The sequence below is a fragment of the Cnephaeus nilssonii genome, assembly GCF_951640355.1.
Source record: "Cnephaeus nilssonii genome assembly, chromosome: 4".
Taxonomy (NCBI): Eukaryota; Metazoa; Chordata; class Mammalia; order Chiroptera; family Vespertilionidae; genus Cnephaeus; species Cnephaeus nilssonii.
This window is the reverse complement of record NC_137075.1, coordinates 7,188,809-7,207,773: the sequence shown is the minus strand read 5'-3', so window position 1 is coordinate 7,207,773 and position 18,965 is coordinate 7,188,809. Positions and strand designations below refer to the sequence as shown.

Genomic DNA, 18,965 nt, shown 5'->3' with positions numbered 1-18,965 from the left:
TTGTCATAACTCTTTATTATTCTAGCTTTTACCCCAGTAATACTAAAATGTATAAAACAGTTTGTCTCCACCAGGTTACAAGCCCCACTTGTACTCAGAAAATACCACCACTAGATACCATCACAGCCTCAATTTGTGCCCAGGCCTCATCATCCCTGACCCCCAGAGCAAGGACAACAGGCCAGATACAGATATAAAAACTCACCAGGGCAGAAAGCTCCAAATGCCTAGCAAGGGGCAAAACTGGGGGGAAAGACAAAAACAAAAAAAAATCCTCGACTCCAGAATAACCTATCCTCCCACTAGTCTTCCTGGAAAAATAGCCCCTCTCACATATCAGCCACATGACTAATAAATTATGACTTTCACTTTCCTGCAGATTGTTAGTGACAGCATTCCCCCATCTGGCACAGACTATCCCATCTGAACAGTGCAAGATATTTTTGAACTCATTACAGACCTCTGGCTCCGGGGCAATTCACAGGATTTCTCTCCAAGATCAAATCTATTTGTTGACTTTCACAGTGCCTCTAAATCTCGCAGATCTCTTATATCCATACAATGGTCCCCCTACTCACCCTAGACTATCTTTTAGCCAAAGAGGGAAGGATTTATTTAATTGCTAGCACCTCCTGTTGTTTTTATCTAACCTCTACAGGTCAAATAAAGAAAAAAAACACATTCTACGGAATATGCAATGGCTCAAGGAGGTCAGTCAGGACAGCATAGAGCAGTCCATATGGTCCAGCCTACAAGAAGCTCTGCCCAAATTAACCTGGCTTTCACCTCTTTACAGGCCCCCTAACACTATTTCTCCTACTCCTCCTCTTCAGGCTCTGCATTTTCAGAATAGTTACCAAATTTATACAAACAAGATTACAAGTCCTAGTTAGGACAGTAAAACAATTTGTCCTTACCCAGGTAAAGGGACCCTACAGGCCTATATCCCAGGAAATAATCTGAATTTACTCCTTAGGCGTCCATGACAGCCCCTCCCATGCATGAAGAAGACAAAGAGAAACGGCAAGCCCATCCCCCTTCTTTTCCTTGATATATACCCTTTAAGACAGGAATGAAAGCCTTAAAGAGAATAAAACGGGGCAGAGAAAAACTAATTGTGCTTAGCAGATATCTTGCAGAAAGCTTGCAGCCTTGAGCACAGCATAACTCAGATAACCAGAAGACACCTGGCATGGGAGGAACCAAGGATGGACCAGACCCTTACGTCAGCAGAGCGGCCTACAGCCAGCAAAAATGAATAAAACTATCTCTCCCTACTCTCTTCGCAGATGTCTTTCTCAGCCTCAGCCCACCTGCACCCAGGTGCCTGAAATAAAATCTTTTTGATACATTATGGCCTCATGTCATAGGTGTGCGACCCTGGCCCACTCCGAACCTTTTAATAACCAACTGCAAAGAAGAAATCAGGTGTAATTGACAAAATAGTGTATATAAGCAATGCCTGAGTCTCCCTTCCAGGAGACAGAGCTTTGGATATGAATCCCATCTACTTTATTTGCTGCAAATAAATAAAACTACCTTGCGACAATAATGTCTTCTTAAATAAAGCTCCGGAAGTGGCAAACCCCTTGAGTTTGGTAACAAATTTGGTGACTCCAGATGGGACTCTCTTAAAATGTCTCCGTCTCAGTCCGGTGTGGCTACTTGGTGAAGAAGTGGGCAGTGGCAGCTCACCCGAGGCTTACTTGCCCATGTCTCCAATGTGTGAGGGGTCTGTTCTAAAGGAGACTCCCACTTACTGCTGACCACTGGTAAAGCTGCCTGGCCTGTCTCGACAGCAAAGCAATCACCTAAACATGTTTTGTTCAGCACTTTGGAAGGTGGTAGAGAAAGTGTTAGATAAGAAAAGGGTATCAAGGTCTGGATTATTACTAAATGTCGGCCCCGGTAGATGCGTTAATTAGTGTTTCTATTCCCATTTTGGGTATAGGGTTGTCAGGAATGTAGTTTCAGTTCTAGTGTACACTTGGTTTCTGGTTGGTTGGACAGGAACTATCTTTGGGATGCCTGATTCAGGGCTCAACTTACATCTAACTATGAAGGGTTGAGGAATGCCTGAGGGGCAATCCAAGACAAGCTTGGTTACAATCTCTGGTCTGGTTGCCTGGCAAGCAGGAAATGGATTTTATTCTTTATGTATATATTTGCATTTGCCTTGTTTGTCTGATAGGTAAACATGCCAGTATTTTTATGGTAGTCACCCTGGAATTCTGTTACTGGCCTTCTTGGCAAGCTGGGAGTCAGTTATACTGTTATTGGTCAGTGCCAGGTTGTTTGAAAGATTGGAAATACCTCTTAAGAAAAATGGGAAATATATTTAAAAGGATCCAAGGACTGGAAACTGAGCCATCAGGCAAGACATTGCCAGTTCTGAAGGGCCTCTCAGAAGACCTCCTTGATTGCTTGTCCCCAGGTGTCCTCAAACTGGGGCTCTTTTAGCCTCCTTTTTGCTGTCCCTCTCTGCCATCAGCCTCCCAATTCTTTTGGTTCCCCCTAATCTGTTAGGAAAGCCTGTGAAAAAATTTCCAGAACAGGAAATTCATACTCCCACCTGTATCCCTAAGTCCACTACCTATCAAGGTACTAGTTTTCACTCGGAGGCTAAATTGTGCCCCCTCAGACAGGTTCTGGATGGGGAAGAGAAAATGAATGGTCACTGTATATGTTCTTTTCTCAACATCAGATCTGTATATTGGAAGGGAAATACTAAGAGACACCAAGCTGATCCAGAGAGGTTTATTAGCTTGATTAGTAGTATATTCATGACCTATAATTCCACTTGGGGAGATATTCAATCCCTCCTAACCATCTTCCTATTAAGGAAAAAACGACTGTACTGTTAAAAGCCAAAGAAGAGGCTGATAAACAACATACTTCTCAGTATAATAATCAGATCTGGCAGCCAGCAGATGAGTTCATTCCCAATACTAATCTTCAGTGGGACCCCAATGACCAAATAAACTTGGGCTCACCTACTGCTGAAGGGTATGAGGGACACAGGTTGCTGCCATGCAAATTGGGGCAAAGTTAGAAACATCCAACATAAGCTTTATGAAAACCCTTCTTAGAAAATTTAAAAAATGCTTAAGATAATAATACACCCCCCAGGGAATGAAGCTATCCTGAATACCTACCTCAGATAAGAGTGCTCCGATACCTATAGAAAGTTAAGCAGCCTTTAGGGTTTTCAACAACAGGGATGTGACAGGGGGAAAAAAAGGAAGAGGGAAAGATGAAAAAAGCAAGCTGCTTTACTGGCTGTCGCCCTCTAGGCTTTGGGTAATCAGGGGACAAAAGGCAGAAGACCACCCCAGGCCCCAACGTGGGACCAACCAAAGTTGTACAGCAAAGCTAGAGTCTAACCAATGTGTATATTGCAAACAAAAGGGTCACTGGAAGAAATAATGCCCTAATCATCCCCAGAGAAGAAACGGAAGTTCCTAATTCTTTGCAGTTACCCCAGATGAAGACTGACTCGGGGTCAGGGGGCTCCCCTTTAGGCTCCAAAGGATAACATTTCAATCTCCCATGAGGATACCTGGGTTACTTTGAATCTAGAAGGATAAAAAAAAAATGTATTTCTGTTAGATACTGGAGCCATTTGCTCTGTTCTTACTAGCCAGGAAGGCCCCCTCTCCAAAAGGGAATGTAATATTAAAGGGGTGTTGAGAAACCCAGACACAAAGAAATTCTTTGAGTCTCTGACATGTGAAATAGGATCCCACTCTTTTCTCTATGTAGGTGAGTGTCCAGTTCCCCTCTTAGGAAGGAATCTACTAAGTAAATTGGGGGCTACCATACACTTAATCAAGATAAAGTTAAAGCACCTGATTCCAAAAGGTAAAGGAATAGATTTCATGGTCCTACTCCATTGGGTCTCAAAAGGCCAAAGACCTATACCCACAGAGATTCTTGACCAGATTAATCCGGATGTTTAAGCACAAGGAGAATTCGAAGGGCAAAGAATGCCCTACCTTTTAAAGTAGTAATCAAACAACACACCACTGGCCCTGCATTAAACAATACCCCTTGAAACCGGAGGCAAAAATAGGAATTGCCCCTATCCTAAAAGCACTTCTAGAATAGGGATTCATTCAGCCTTGTCAGTCACCCTGTAACACCCCCTTCCTTCCCCTTAAGAAATCAGACCCAGGAGAATATAGATTTATATAAGGCTTAAGACCATGAATGAAGTATATACACCCTACCACTGTTCCTAACCCCTCTACCCTGTTGGCCAATCCCCCAGGACCTAGCAAATACTATACAGTTCTAGATTTAAAGGATGCTTTCTTTTGCATTCTCTGGACCATGACTCCCAGAAGATTTTTTGCATTTGAACAGTAAGATCCTGACACCCATCAAAGTCCCAGCACTGCTGGATTGTGTTACCACAAGGTTTCAAAAACTCCCCAGCCCTCTTTGGAGAGGCTCTTGTAAAAGATAAAAAATAGGACTCTACGACAATATGTAGATGACATTCTGACTACCACAGGTCTGATAAAGAAACTTCAGAGAGAAACACTATTCTGAACTTAAACCATCCAGCAGAAAAGGGACACAAAGTATGCCAGAAAAAGGTCAACTGAGATGTTTTCTTGGAATGACAGGATTCTGTAGGCTCTGGATCCCTCGTTCCTCAAGGGCTACCTTGGAACATAGTAAAAGAACCCCTGGGAAGGAAGCACTATATGAACAGTTAGTTCAGGTAATAGTGATCCTGGGCATGAAAAGAATCATTAATAGGGTTATGGCTAGCTGTGTACAATGCATACATCAGACCTCTGGAACCACTTTAAGTAAGGCAGTCCAGGCCTGGGAATGTTGCCTGGGAAATACTGGAAGGTGGACATTACGTAATGTTCCTTGGTCCTGGAAGATTCAAATACTTATTAGTGTTAGTAAATACCTTTCATGGGTGGATAGATCATTCCCATGATGAAGTGAAAGGAACAATGAAGCAGTAAAGGTCTGCTTAAGAAAATAATACCTACGTTAGGGCTCCCCTGGAACTTTCAGTGACAGTGGGCTGGCTTTTACAGTGGCCGTAGCATGGCTCTTCAACTTAGGTGGCTCTTACATTCTCCATGGAGACTAGTCTTCAGTTAAAACGGAATGCAATCAACTGCTCAAAAAGACCCTAGCCAAAATGTACCGAGACCTGGCTTAATTACCAACTGTCCTAACGCAGACCAGAGCAGCACCGAAAGGAATACTTAAATTGACTACTTTTGAACTTACGTATGGTAGGCCTTAATGGGCTCCTCTAAAATTTTAGGGTGCCAAGACCCATTTCTAAAACAGGCCTTTAAACATGTTATCCATTAGGAAAGGTAACTTAAAACTTAAATAAATATGCTAACCTGATTTTGCCCACACAAACAGATACTAAGGTACACCCATATGATACAGGGAACCAGGTATATTTACAAACATGGAAATCAGAATCCCTGCAAGATCAACTGAACCCAATATGGACAGGTCCTCATTTTGTGTTACTAACAACTCATTCTTGCTGGATAGATCACTCTGGACTGAAGCAAGCTCTACCACCCAGTGAGAACAAGGATCCAGATCCACAGTACTCCTGTGAACCTGTCTGACCTTCAAGCTGCTCTTCAAAAGAAGTGATGATTATTATGCCCTCTTGTTCTCAGGAATCCCAGAACCTAGGGGACTCCATGACTTTCATAAGTCAGGCAGCCAGAGAATTTGCCATGTTCAGCAGGAAGCAGTTACACAAGTATGTCCTTCATGCCTATTCCCGCAAGAATGAGGAGTGAAAAATCTCAAGGGAATTGTTAAAATGGGACAAGGGTCTCAAGGTCTGGGTAGTTCTAAATGTTCTTACTAAATGTTAGACTATAGCCCAGTATTTTGTAAACCAGCTGTAAACAGAATGAACTTGAGGTGAACACAACTGGACGACAGTAGCTAACTGCAAATAAGAAATTAACATGTAATTGATCAAATAGTGTATATAAGCAATGACTGAACCTCCCTTCCAAGAGGTAGAGCTTTGGATATAAATTCCATCCTCCATTACTTGCTGCAAATAAATCAAACTACCTTGCAACAAAAACATCTCATTCTTGAATAGAGCATCCCAAGTGGCAAATACCTTGAGTTTAGTAACTAAGAGGGAAGACACAAAAACCAAATGCAATTAGTAATTTTTTATTACATGAATAACAGACATCAAAGTGTCTATGTATTGTCCAATGAAATGTTATCTCCCTTTTTTCAACTTATATCTCAGCAACTGACCTAGGATTCCAGCAACTTCTTGCTCTGCCACAAATGATACTTATATCCAGACAGTGTAACAGTTTCCAGGTCCTGTATTTGTATCCCTTCATCAAGTTGTTTGCCAGTATAATTCTATTCAATGTCCTAGTAATAAATCCAATGGAATTTTCATCTTTCTCTCATTAAGTAAGTGTCACGTCAGATATTGTAGATCAGAAGTTTTCAATAGGTGTGCTGCAACAGGCACACTGCTGAGTGGCAAAAATTATTTTTTAATTAAATTTATTAGGGTGACATCAGTCAAATAAACATATAGATTTCAGGTGTGAGCTTCTATATTACAAGACATGTATATTGCATCATAGGCTCACTACGCAAAGTCAAATCTTCTCCTGTCACCATATATTAAGACCCCTTCTCCTTCATCCACTTCCCTCTGGCAACCACCACACTGCTGTTTGTGTTCACAAGTTTAGTGAATCCACAAATGAGTGAAATCATATAGTTATTAGCTATTTCTGACTGACTTATTTCACTTAGTATAATGTGCTCAAGGTCCATACATATTGTTTCAACTGGTGTTATTTCATACTTTCTTATGGCTGAATCGTATTCCACTGTGTATAAGTACCACATCTTATTTAAACAGTCCTCTATCACAAGACACTTCGGTTGTTTCCATGTCTTGGCCACCGTGAATATATTCTGCATATATCTTTGTGAATGCATAATTTTAACGTTTTCAGGTATATGCCCAGGAGAGGGATTGCTGGGTCATATGGTAGCTCTATTTTTAACTTTTTTAGGAATCACCAGACTGCTTTCCATAGTAGTTGTACCAGTCTACATTCCCACCAGCAGTGGAAGAGGGTTCCCTTTTTTCCACAACCTCTCCAACACTCGTTATTGCTTGTATTGTTGATAATGGCCACTCTAATGAGGTGGTATCTCATTGCAGTTTGTCGAAAATTATCTGTCCATCTACATGTAGTTTTATACGTGGGCTGTCAATTCAATGTCATTGATCTGTGTGTCTGTTTCTCTACCAATACCATGCTGTTTTGATTATCATAGCTCTGTAGTATAATTTGAAGTCAGGTAGCATGATACCTCCAGCTTCATTCTTTTTTCTCAGGATTGCCTTGGCAACATGGGTCTTTTGTGGTTCCATACAGATCTGATGATTTCTTCTTTTACATTAAAAAATGACATTGGGATTATGATGGGGATTACGTTAAATCTGTATATTGCTTTGGGTAATACGGACATTTTAATTATGTTGATTCTTGCAATCCATGAACATGGTATATTTTTCCATTTTGTTGTGTCTTTTAATAATGCTTTGTAGTTTTCAGTATATAGGTCTTTCACGTTCTTTAAGTTTTCCCTAGGTATTTTATTCTTTTGGTTGCAATTGCAAAAGGAATTGGGGTTTTTTTCCCCCTCATTTCTTTTTCTGAAGTTTTGTTGTTAGCAGACAGAAAAGCAATGGATTTTTGCACATTGTTTTTGTATCCTGCAACTTGGCTACATTTGTTTTATTGTTTCTAATAGTTTTTTGGTGGAGTCTTGAGGGTTTTCTATATACAAAATCATGTCATCATGATAGTTTTACTTCTTCCTTTCCCTATTTGGAGGCCTTTTATTTCCTTCTCTAGCCTTATGGCTTTGGCTAGGACTTTCAACACTATCTTGAATAAGAGTGGTGAGAACGGACATCCTTCTCTTGTTGATCATAGAGAAAAAGCTTTCATAAATGAATGCTGTATTTTATCAAATGCTTTTTTCTGCATCTATTGATAAGATCATATGATTTTTATACCTTCTTTTGTTAATGTGGTGTATAACAGTTATTGATTTGCATATGTTGAACCAACCTTGTGCCCCTGGAATGAACCTCACTTGACCGTGATATATTATTTTTTGAATGTACAGTTGTATTGGATTTGCTAGTATTTTGTTTAGGATTTTTGCATCTGTATTCATCAGAGATTTTGGTCAGCAGTTTTCTTTCTTTGTGTTATCTTTGCCATGTTTTGGTATCAGGGTTATATTGGCCTCATAGAATGTGTTAAGAAGTATTGCCTTCAGGAAAGAACCAAGATGGTAGCATAGACAAACACCTGTACTTGCTGCCTCCCACAACCACATCAAAATTACAACTAAAATACATAACAACTATCATCCAGAACCGTGGGAAAGCTGGCTGAGTCGAAGAACTACAACTAGAGAGGTAAGAAGAAAGCGCATTCAGACTGGTAGGAGGTGTGGAGGCACGGAATGGGCTGGCACCCGGGTGCGCTGCTTTTTTAATCAGGAGGGAGATACAAGCTCCCGCTTGCTCTGAGCTCCAGTGCCGGGTGAGACTCTGGGGGACCCAGACACTTATGGGGAGAAACTGGACTGTCTGGTATCGGGACAGGAACGCCAGGGCGGCTTTCTTCCAGATGGAGGTGCTCGCAATGGTCATAGTTCCTGTGCTGGGACTTCCCCAGTGCAGGGCTGACTGGCAGCCATTGCTGTTTGCTCCGCCCTAGAGATTCCCTGAGACCCCACCCTACCCAATTTACAACCCCACCTGAGCTGTGCGCAGTGGCTTTTGCATATGAATGGTCTGTCCTTTCTCAGGCTAAAAACCTGTCAGACAATCTGCAGCTGGGTCAGGGAGCCCCAAAGCTATCAATAAAAGGCCCAAGGCCCAGCACCAGCACCAGCCTGCCTTGCTCCACAGCTGGGCCTCATCTGGGCACTTCCAAACCCAATACAAAGAGGAGGAATCTGCAGCTCTCTCTATAGCTGCTGCTGGTAGGCCCCAGTCAGTGGCTGACTTTGCACCTCCTTGGAGATCCAAGAGCCAGTGTACCCAGTGGTCAGTGAGAGACCATACCAGATTACAACTCTTCACATCCATAAGTAACACATTCAAGGGGCAGACTCAGTGAGCACCAAAGCCCCACTGAAGCAAGTCCTGCCCCCATAAGGGTGTTTCCTACATAGCAGCTCTTCCATTGTAGACACAGCTGGTCCTCACAGCCAACTTGCCTGGAGGTCAATTCCTCCCAGTGATACCAACAGCAATCAAGGTTCAACTACAACAAGACTGTGCACACAGCCCACTAAGGGGTGCACCAAGAGTGTCCACCTCAGGTGATTGAGGAGGCTGGGCCACTGGGCCCTATAGGACAGCTACCACACAAGGCCACTCTATCAACTCAAGGAGACTTAGCAGCTACCCAGTACATAGAAACAAACAGAGGGTAGCAGCCAAAATGCAGAGACAAAGAAACATATCACAAATGAAAGAAATGGAGGAAAGCAAACTACTGGATATAGAGTTCAAAACCACGGTTATAAGGTTACTCAAGAGCCTTCTAGAAACCTCCAAGGAACTTCGTGAGTGAGACCTTCAAGGGTCTTAGTGAGAATACAAAAAAAGAAAGAAAGAAAAGAAAGGAAGGAAGGAAGGGAGGGAGGGAGGGAGGGAGGAAAGAAAGAAAGAAAAGAAAAGAAAAGAAAAGAAAAGAAAAGAAAAGAAAAGAAAAGAAAAGAAAAGAAAAGAAAAGAAAAGAAAAGAAAAGAAAAGAAAAGAAAAGAAAAGAAAAGAAAAGAAAAGAAAAGAAAAGAAAAGAAAAGAAAAGAAAAGAAAAGAAAAGAAAAGAAAAGAAAAGAAAAGAAAAGAAAAGAAAAGAAAAGAAAAGAAAAGAAAAGAAAGAAAGAGGACCAGTCAGAAATAAAGCATACAATGACTGAAATAAAGAATAAATACAGAGATTCTACAGTAGACCAAAGGATCCCAAGAATCAAGTCAATGATTTGAAATACAAGGAGGCAAAAAACACCCAACTAGAAGAGCAAAAAGAAAAAAGAATCCAAAAATATGAAGATAGTGTAAGGAGCCTCTGGGACAACTTCAAGCATACCAACATCCAAATTATGGGGGTGCCAGAATGAGAGAGAGAGCAAGATATTGAAAACATAGTTGAAGAAATAATGACAGAAAACATCCCCTATCTGGTGAAAGAAATAGACTTACAAGTCCAAGAAGTGCAGAGAACCCCAAACAAGAGGAATCCAAAGAGGACCACACCAAGACACATCATAATTAAAATGCCAAGAGCAAAAGACAGAGAGAATCTTAAAAGCAGCAAGAGAAAAACAGTTAGTTACTTACAAGGGAGTACCCAGACGATTTTCAGCTGATTTCTCAACAGAAACTATGCAGGCCAGACGGGAGTGGCAAGAAATATTCAAAGTGATGAATAGCAAGAACCTACAACCAAGATTACTCTACCCAGCAAAGCTATCATTTAGAACTGAAGGTCAGATAAAGAGCTTCACAGATAAGAAAAAGCTAAAGGAGTTCATCACCACCAAACCAGTATTATTTGAAATGCTGAAGGGTATTCTTTAAGAAGAGGAAGAAGAAGAAAAAGGTAAAGATAAAAAATTATGAACAACGAAGTGACAACAAATACATATCAACAAGTGAACCTAAAAATCAAATGAATAAAAAATCTGATGAACAGAACAAACTGGTGAATGTAATAGAATCAGGGCATGGAAATGGAGCGGACTGACAATTCTCGGGGGGAATATGTTGTGGGGGGTGCAGGCCTGGGGTGGAATGGGAACTGGGTGGAGGGGAGCTATGGGGGGAAAAAGAGGGCCATCTGAAATAATCTGAACAATAAAGATTAAAAAAATAAGTATTGCCTCTTGTTCAATATTTTTGGTAAGACTTTGTGAAGAATAGATTATAAATCTTTGACTGTTTGGTAGAATTCACTGGTGAAGCCATCTGGTCCTGGACTTTTATTTTGGGGAGGTTTTTGACATTTCCTCACATCGATCTATTTAGTTTTCCAATTCTTCATGATTTAGTCTAGGATGGTTATATATTTCTTAGGAACTTATCCATTTATTCTAGATTATGGAATTTGGAGGCATATAGCCTTTCATAATATTCTAGTATAATCCTCTGTACTAGTATATCTATGAAGACTATAGTGACTTCTCCTCTCTCATTTCTGATTTTGTTTATATGGGACTTTTCCCTTTTTTCCTTAATGAGTCTAGTCAGAGGATTGTCAATTTTATTAATCTTTTCAAAGAATCAGCTCTTTGTTTTATTAATTTTTTTGTATAGTCTTTTTGTTCTCTCTTTTAGTTCTGCTCTAATTTTTATTTCATTTCTTCTGCTGACTTTGGGTTGCTTTTGTTCTTTTTCTAGTTTTTTAAGATGTAATGTTGGGTTGTTTACTTGGGATATCTCTTATTTCTTGATAGGCCTGGAATGATATAAACTTCCCTCTTATTACTGCTTTTGCTGCATCCCAGAAGTTTTGATATGTTGTATTGTCATTCTCATTTGCTTCTAGATATCTTCAGATCTCATGTTTTAAAATTTTTTTAATATATATATATATATATATAATCTATTTCAGAGAGGAAGGGATAGAAAGAGAGGAGGAGAAAAGAAGGAGGGGGGATAGAGGAAGGAAGGGAGGGAGAACAATCGATTGGATGCCTACTGCACACCCCACACTGAGGATTGAGCCTGTAACCCAGGCATGTGCCCTGACCAAGAATTGAACAGTGGACTCCTGGTTCATAGGCTGACGCTCAACCACTGAACCACATTGGCCAGGCTTAATCTCATGTATTATTTCTATTTTGACCCAGTCATTTTTAGCAGTATTTTGTTTACTCTCCATGTATTTGTGGATTTCTCTACTTCTTTTTTGCAGTTGGTTGCAAATTTCAAGGAATTGTGGTTGGAGAATATGCTTGGTATAATTTCAATCCTCTTAAATTTGTTGATGCTAGTTTTGTGACCCAACATATGGTCTATCCTTGAGAATGTTCCATGAGCACCGCAGAAGAACTTACAACTTGATGTACTGGGATGAAAGGTTCTGCAAATGTCAATTATGTTCATTTGGTCTAGTGTTTCATTTAAGGCCAATATCCCTTTATTGATTTTCTGTTTGGTTGATCTGACTAGAGCTGTAAATGGAGTATTAAGGTCCCCAACTATAATTGTGTTTGGATTTGTTTTTCCCTTCTGTGAGTAGTAGTTTTATATATTTCGGGTGCATATATATTAAGAAGTGTTATGTTTTCTTGGTAGTATAACCTGTATCATTATAAAGTGTCCATCTTTGTCATCTTTAAATATATTTTGTCAGATAAAAGTATAGCTTCACCTACTATTCTGTGTTTGCTTAGAGAATTATTTTCCAACCTTTTACTTTGAATCTACTTTTGTCGTTGCAGCTTAGATGTGTCTCATGCAGGCAGCATATGGTTGGGTTTTGTTTCTTTGATCCACTCTGCTATTCAGTGCCTCTTTATTGGTGAACTCGACCATTTACATTTAGGATAATTATTGATGTATGAGCATTTCTTATAGCCATTTTATCTTTTGTTTTCTGGTAGCTCTGGGGTTCCATTGCTTCTTTTCCTTTGTGTTTCTGTCTGTTGTTTTTGTTTGGTGGTATTCCATACTTCTTTCCTCTGTTTCCTCTTTAAGCTATGTGTCCTGGTTTGGGAATTTGTGTGTGTGGTTACCATTAGGTTTATAAAAGATAGACTTACATATATACCATAGTTTTTTTTTTCTTTTGAGTGCATCTGATCTTCATCCTCTTTTGCCAGCACAGACCTTTAGCCCCTCCCCTTTTATGTTTTTGTTGTTGCAAATTATCCCTGCTTATGCTGTAAGTTTTTTTATGATTTTACTCATAGTGACCTTATGTTCTTTGTTTCTGGTAGAAAAACTCCCTTGTGTATTTCCTGCAATGGAGGTTTTCTGGTGATAATCTCCTTCAGCTCCTGTATGTCTGGGAGCATTTTTATTTCTCCTTCATATTTAGTGAATAATTTTGCTGTATATAGTATTCGTGGCTAGTAATGTCTCTCTTTCAGATGTTTGAATATTTGGTTCCACTCGCTTCTGGCTTGTAGAGATACTGCTGAGAAGTTGGATGAAATTCTAATGGTCACTTCCTTCTTTTCTTTGGCTGCTTTGAGAATTTTTCTTTGTCGTTAATTTTTCACAGCTTTAATACCAAGTGCCTTGGAGAGGGCTTCTTTGGATCGAGGTAACTAGGTGTTGTGTATCATTCTTTCCATATGTTTGGGAAGTTCTCATCCACAATTTGTTCGAATAGACTCTCCATTCCATGGTCCCTCTCCTTCTCCTTCTCTTCTGCAGTCTCTAATTCTAATATTGCTTTTTCCAATGGAGTCAGATAGTTCTTGTAGAGTTCTTTTATTTTTCTTTATACTGAGGTCTCTCTCTTCTTCCTTCTGTGTCATTTCTAGATTCCCATCTTCGATATCACTCATTCTTTCCTCCATCTGGTTGTCTCTGTTTTCTATGCTCAAAGTTCACATATACATTTACACACACATATATATGTATATATGTATATATGTGTGTGTGTGTGTGTGTATATATATATATACACACACACACTAGAGGCCCGGTGCATGAAATTCGGGCATGGAGGGGGGTTGTCCCTCAGCCCAGCCTGTACCGTCTCCAATCTGGGACCCCTCGAGGGATGTCCGACTGCCCTCTCACAATCCAGGACTGCTGGCTCCCAATTGCTTGCCTGCCTGCTTGCCTTCCTGATTGCCCCTAACCGCTTCTGCCTGCCAGCCTGATCACCCCCTAACCACTCCTCTGCCAGCCTGTTTGCCCCCAACTTCCCTCCTCTGCCGGCCTGATCACCCCTAACTGCCCTCTCCTGCAGGGTTGATCACCTCCAACTGCCCTCCCTTGCAAGCCTGGTCCCTCTCAACTGCCCTCCCTTGCAAGCCTGGTCCTTCTCAACTGCCCTCCCTTGCAGGCTGGGTTCCTCCCAAATGCCCTCTCCTGCTGGCCATCTTGTGGTGGCCATATTGTGTCCACACGGGGACAGCTATATTGTGTGTTGCAGTTATGATCAATCTGCAGATTACTCTTTTATTAGATAGGATAGAGGCCTGGTACAGGGGTGGGGGCCAGCTGGTTTGCCCTGTAGGGTGTCCCTGATCAGGGTGGGGTTCCCTTGGGGCATGGGGCAGCCTGAGCGAGGGGACTGTGGTGGTTTTCAGGTCGGCCATGCCCCCTGGCGACCCAAGCGGAGGCCCTGGTATCTAGAATTTATTCTCCTTCTACAATTGAAACTTTGTAGCCTGGAGCAGAGCCAAGCCTGGGGCTCCCTCCGCAGCCGGCAGCCATTTCTGTTGGGGTTATAATTGAAACTTTGTAGCCTTAAGTGGTGAGCCCGGCCAGGGTGTGCGGAAAGCTTTGCTTCCCCTGTTGCCGGGGACAACCCTGGCCTGCTCTCTCAAGCTCCATTCTGCCGCCATTTCTGTTTGAATTTGTTTACCTTCTATAATTGAAACTTAGGCCTGGCAAGGGCAGGCAGAAAGCTTGGCTTCCTCTGTTACCTAGGAAACCTTGCTATCTGTGGCTGTAGCCATCTTGGTTGGGTTAATTTGCATACTCGCTCTGATTGGATGGTGGGTGTGGCTTGTGGGCATGGGTTGTGGGTGTGTCGAGGGTATGGTCAATTTGCATATTTGTCTATTATTATGTAGGGGGGAGAGAGAGAGAGAGAGAGAGAGAGAGAGAGAGAGAGAGAAAGAGAGAGGAAGTGAGAGAGAGAGACAATCAGCTGCCTCTTGTACCACCCACACAGAGGACTGGGGGCATGTGCCTCATCTGGGAATCTAACCGTGACCTCCTGGTTCATAGGTCAATACTCAACCACTGAAACACACAGGTCAGGCCAGTAGTTCACTCTTAATATCCTTAATTTCACATTTCATTCCTAGGATTTCTGATTTGTTCTTCTTTCAAGTTTCAATTTCTTCTGTACCCATTTGGTTCATTCGTTTTCTGAGTCCACTGTATTGCCTATCTGTATTTTCTCACATATCTTTGAGTAGTTTCAGAAATGCAATCTTGAAATGTCATTTATATCACATATTTCCATGTGTTCCAGCTTGCTTTCTGGTGATTTTTCATTTTTCTTTCCGGTCATCCTCATTACTGTGCTTACCCATGTTATTTGCTGTCCTCCTTTGCCTCTGCATTTATCTCTGAAGAGGTCTTTCTACTATTTTCCAGTGGGTAGCACTGATTCACAAGATTTTTTTTTTACCTCTGTAATCTCCCTGTCTTGAACCTCTCTGGCTTCCATAAGACAGTACAGTCGTGCTCCTTGGGGGTGGAGTTTGTTTTGCTCTCGCCATAATGGCAACTTTTGACCTCTGAGGGGTTCCACCCCAAGGTCCCTCCTGGGGATCAGTCAAATGGAAATAGTGGTTCTACTGCAACAGCTCTTGATTTACAGATAATATGCTCCTGAACCCAACTTCAATGACAATGGGTGGCGAGTTGTGGGAGTCCAAGTGGCCAAAGGGTTCTGTGGTTCCATTTCTTTGTCTGAAATACCACGCCAGGCCTGACAGTTGAAAGCTGCAAGGCAGAACCCGTGCTTTGTCAGGCATATGCTGACTCAGACACTGTCCGCTCTCTCACCACTCGCCCTGCTAGACTGTCCCCCTCCTCCACCCCTAGAGCTCTCTGTTCCTCCAGGCTGAAGGAAGTGCCTGCTACCACTGGCTTTCTCCCCTCTCCCGGCTGGCCCAGTTGCCAGTTCCCAGCTGCAGAGCTGCACCTGCATGCCATCTGCACTTTCCTTCTTATCCCCCCATTTATTCCTGGTTGTCCTCCTTTAGATGTTTCAATGCATAGGTCTCTCAGGCATGCGGCTGTGTTGAGCAGGGATTTCTTTGTTGAGTTATAGTTGGTTAACTTGTTGAAATTTCAGGGGGAAAGAATAAGGGTCCGTCTCACACTGCCATTCCTCTGATGTCACTATGCACATGTTTTTAAAACATGCAATAGCTGATTTTTTAGTCATGGGCATGAACCGCTTTTCCATTAGATTGTCAAATGGGAAAAAAAAATCACAACAGCCAACACAATAGCCATCCAGAGCAAATGAATCAAAATTATACCTATTTTTTTATCTGACTGGCTAAAAATATATTTTTCGTGTACTGCAGAATTTTAAATTAGCTTCTGTGTGCCATAATATAAACAAGATTGAAAATTACTGCTGTAGACTGCTTTTTTAAAAATTGTTGGTTTTAGAGAGAGAGAAGAAGGGAAAGAAAAACATTTATTTGTTGTTCCACCTATCTAAGCACTCACTGGTTGATTCCTGAATGTGTCCTGACCAGAGATCAAACCCACAACCTTGGTCTATCGGAACAAAGCTCCAACCAACTGAGCTACACAGCCAGGGCAATAGATTGCTTAATTTTAAAATTTTTTTACCTTTGTTGGTAATATACTCTTCTATGCCTCAATTCTGGCTAAGTCATATTCATTGTTGAAAACCAAGTTTAGATGTTATCTACCCAGTAGGTGTTTGCTACCATCATTCTGTGTGATATGTACCACCCTGGAATGTTGTCTCTCCATTACAACATTCGAAACATTGTACTATAGTTAATTACTTGATAACCATTGTCAGGCCAAATTCTAAACACAAAAAACTATGTACATAGTTTTTTCTTTCTTTCTGTATACAACAAGTTACCTAACACAAAAAAAGTGCACCTCTCATTAAAATTATGTTAGGAGACAGTTTGATATTGCTAAGGTAATGAGAATAATCAAGAGTTTAAATTCCCCAAGATAGACATGAAGGAGAATTAAAAATAAATTAAATTTAAATACATTAAGATATAGTTGCTTTTTAATTATCTAAAACACCATTTTTTCCCTTAAAATCAATGATAGTTACTAAATGAGAACAGAAAATATTCACAACAGATGTAAAATTAAAGGCCAATGACTAAATTACCACTTATTAAAAAATATCAATAAACATCTCTATTTCAGCCCTGGCCGGTTTGGCTCAGTGGATAGAGCATCGGCCTGCGGACTCAAGGGTCCCAGGTTCGATTCCGGTCAAGGGCATGTATCTTGGTTGCGGGCACATATCCAGTAGGGAGTGTGCAAGAGGCAGCTGATCAGTGTTTCTCTCTCATTGATGTTTCTAATTCTCTATCCCTCTCTGTAAAAAAATCAATAAAAATTAATTAAAAAAAAAATCTCTATTTCACAAACTATTGAAAAATTAAAATGCCCTAGTTGTTTAATAAAGATAACCTTGATAAATATGTATTACCATGTATTAATTACTATAACCTATTATTACTAACATAACAAGATATCATATTCTAAATGTCAATTAGTCAAATAAATGGCACTTAAGAGAAATTACTTACATGAAATTATTCTTAGGTGAATGAACAGAAAGACTTTCCTAATAAAGATTATGGTGACTGGTCAGATTTTCTTCTACTATTTCTAAGAGATACTTTCTTGTACAGTGTCATCTTCTTTTTTCTTTTTTTTTCTTGTACCATTTCTAAGACATATTAACATATACACCCTTTCCTTCTTACACAAAGGAAAAGTTGATAATACTGCATTTTTCAAAGCATAAGTAGAGAAAATGTCAGTGTTTGCTTAGGCTAACATCTTCAGGTAACTTAGAACAATTTCACACAGTGTACAATCATTGAGATATTACCCCTACTTAAAATAATAAATCATTAATTATTACTGTTAATAAGTAACAAAAATAAAAATTGAACAGTGACCACCCCCTCTCTGCCCCCAATGTTTCAGAAAGCAGCAAAAGAAATTATTAGATTCTGATTAAACTTTTCTAAAACTGAAAACTACTGGAAAGTAACCTGGACTTTCTGGGAAAAGCATTCACTATTGAAATTCACTAATAGTGCCACAAATAAAAATCAAATGGTTGTGTCTCCTTATGATGCTATAAAGATATTTAATATAATGGTTAATATAATGTTGTGTGTTTGTGTCTGGCATATTTAGGGAGGACAGGTTTTTCTGGAGTATCTGATTCATCAAGTCTGGGTTTCTAAATAAAATACTAATGTCTATAAAAAGTGGTTCATTACAGAAATGTAGTAAACCATAAAAAAATTTAAAACATAAACAGTATTAATATAAGTAGCATAACTATAAAATACTATTAAAAAGTGCTGCACCAACCCGGCTGGTGTGGCTCAGTATTAAGCGTTGTCCTATGAATCAGGAGGTCGAAGTTCCATTCAGTCAGGGCACATGCCCAGGTTATGGGCTCAATCCCCAATGTGGGGTGTGCAGAAGGCAGCCTATCAATGATTCTCTTTCATCATTAATGTTTCTATCTCTCCCTCTCCCTTCCTCTCTGAAATCAATTAAAAAAAAAAAAAGTGCTGCACTTGAATTTAATTATTAGTTGCTTTAATGGTAACCAGAAAGGAAGGTAGAGAAGAAAAGGTTAAAAACCATCAGTAGGAGGAAAAAATAGCAATCTACAATTAAGCTACAGAAAATCTCTTTCTAAATTATTACCATAATCAGAGCATATAAATTTCATTAAATTAGATATAATTAAGTTTGTCTTACCTGTGCAGAGGTAATGTAACCATGTAAGTTTCCTTCCACTGAAATGCTGGCTGTAAAATAATTCAAACTGTAAAAAATTAAAAAAGTCAAATTATTTTCCGCTACTGTAACAACTTACTTGGCTATTACTACACTGAAAAAAATTTTTAAAAAGTTCGTGTTATAAAAAGACATTATACCCCATCAGATATAT

At 40.2% G+C, this 18,965-nt stretch overlaps 1 protein-coding gene across 2 annotated transcripts in view; it reads right to left on the bottom strand.

The window, feature by feature from the left end:
• Window positions 1–18,965, bottom strand: part of CUL2 (cullin 2) — a 150,722-nt gene that overhangs the window by 15,677 nt on the left and 116,080 nt on the right. For both annotated transcript variants that reach the window (XM_079769123.1, XM_079769122.1), the window contains exon 17: window positions 18,773–18,839. In XM_079769123.1, coding sequence (XP_079625249.1) covers window positions 18,773–18,839 — 67 coding nt within the window. The remainder of the gene's footprint in view (window positions 1–18,772; window positions 18,840–18,965) is intronic.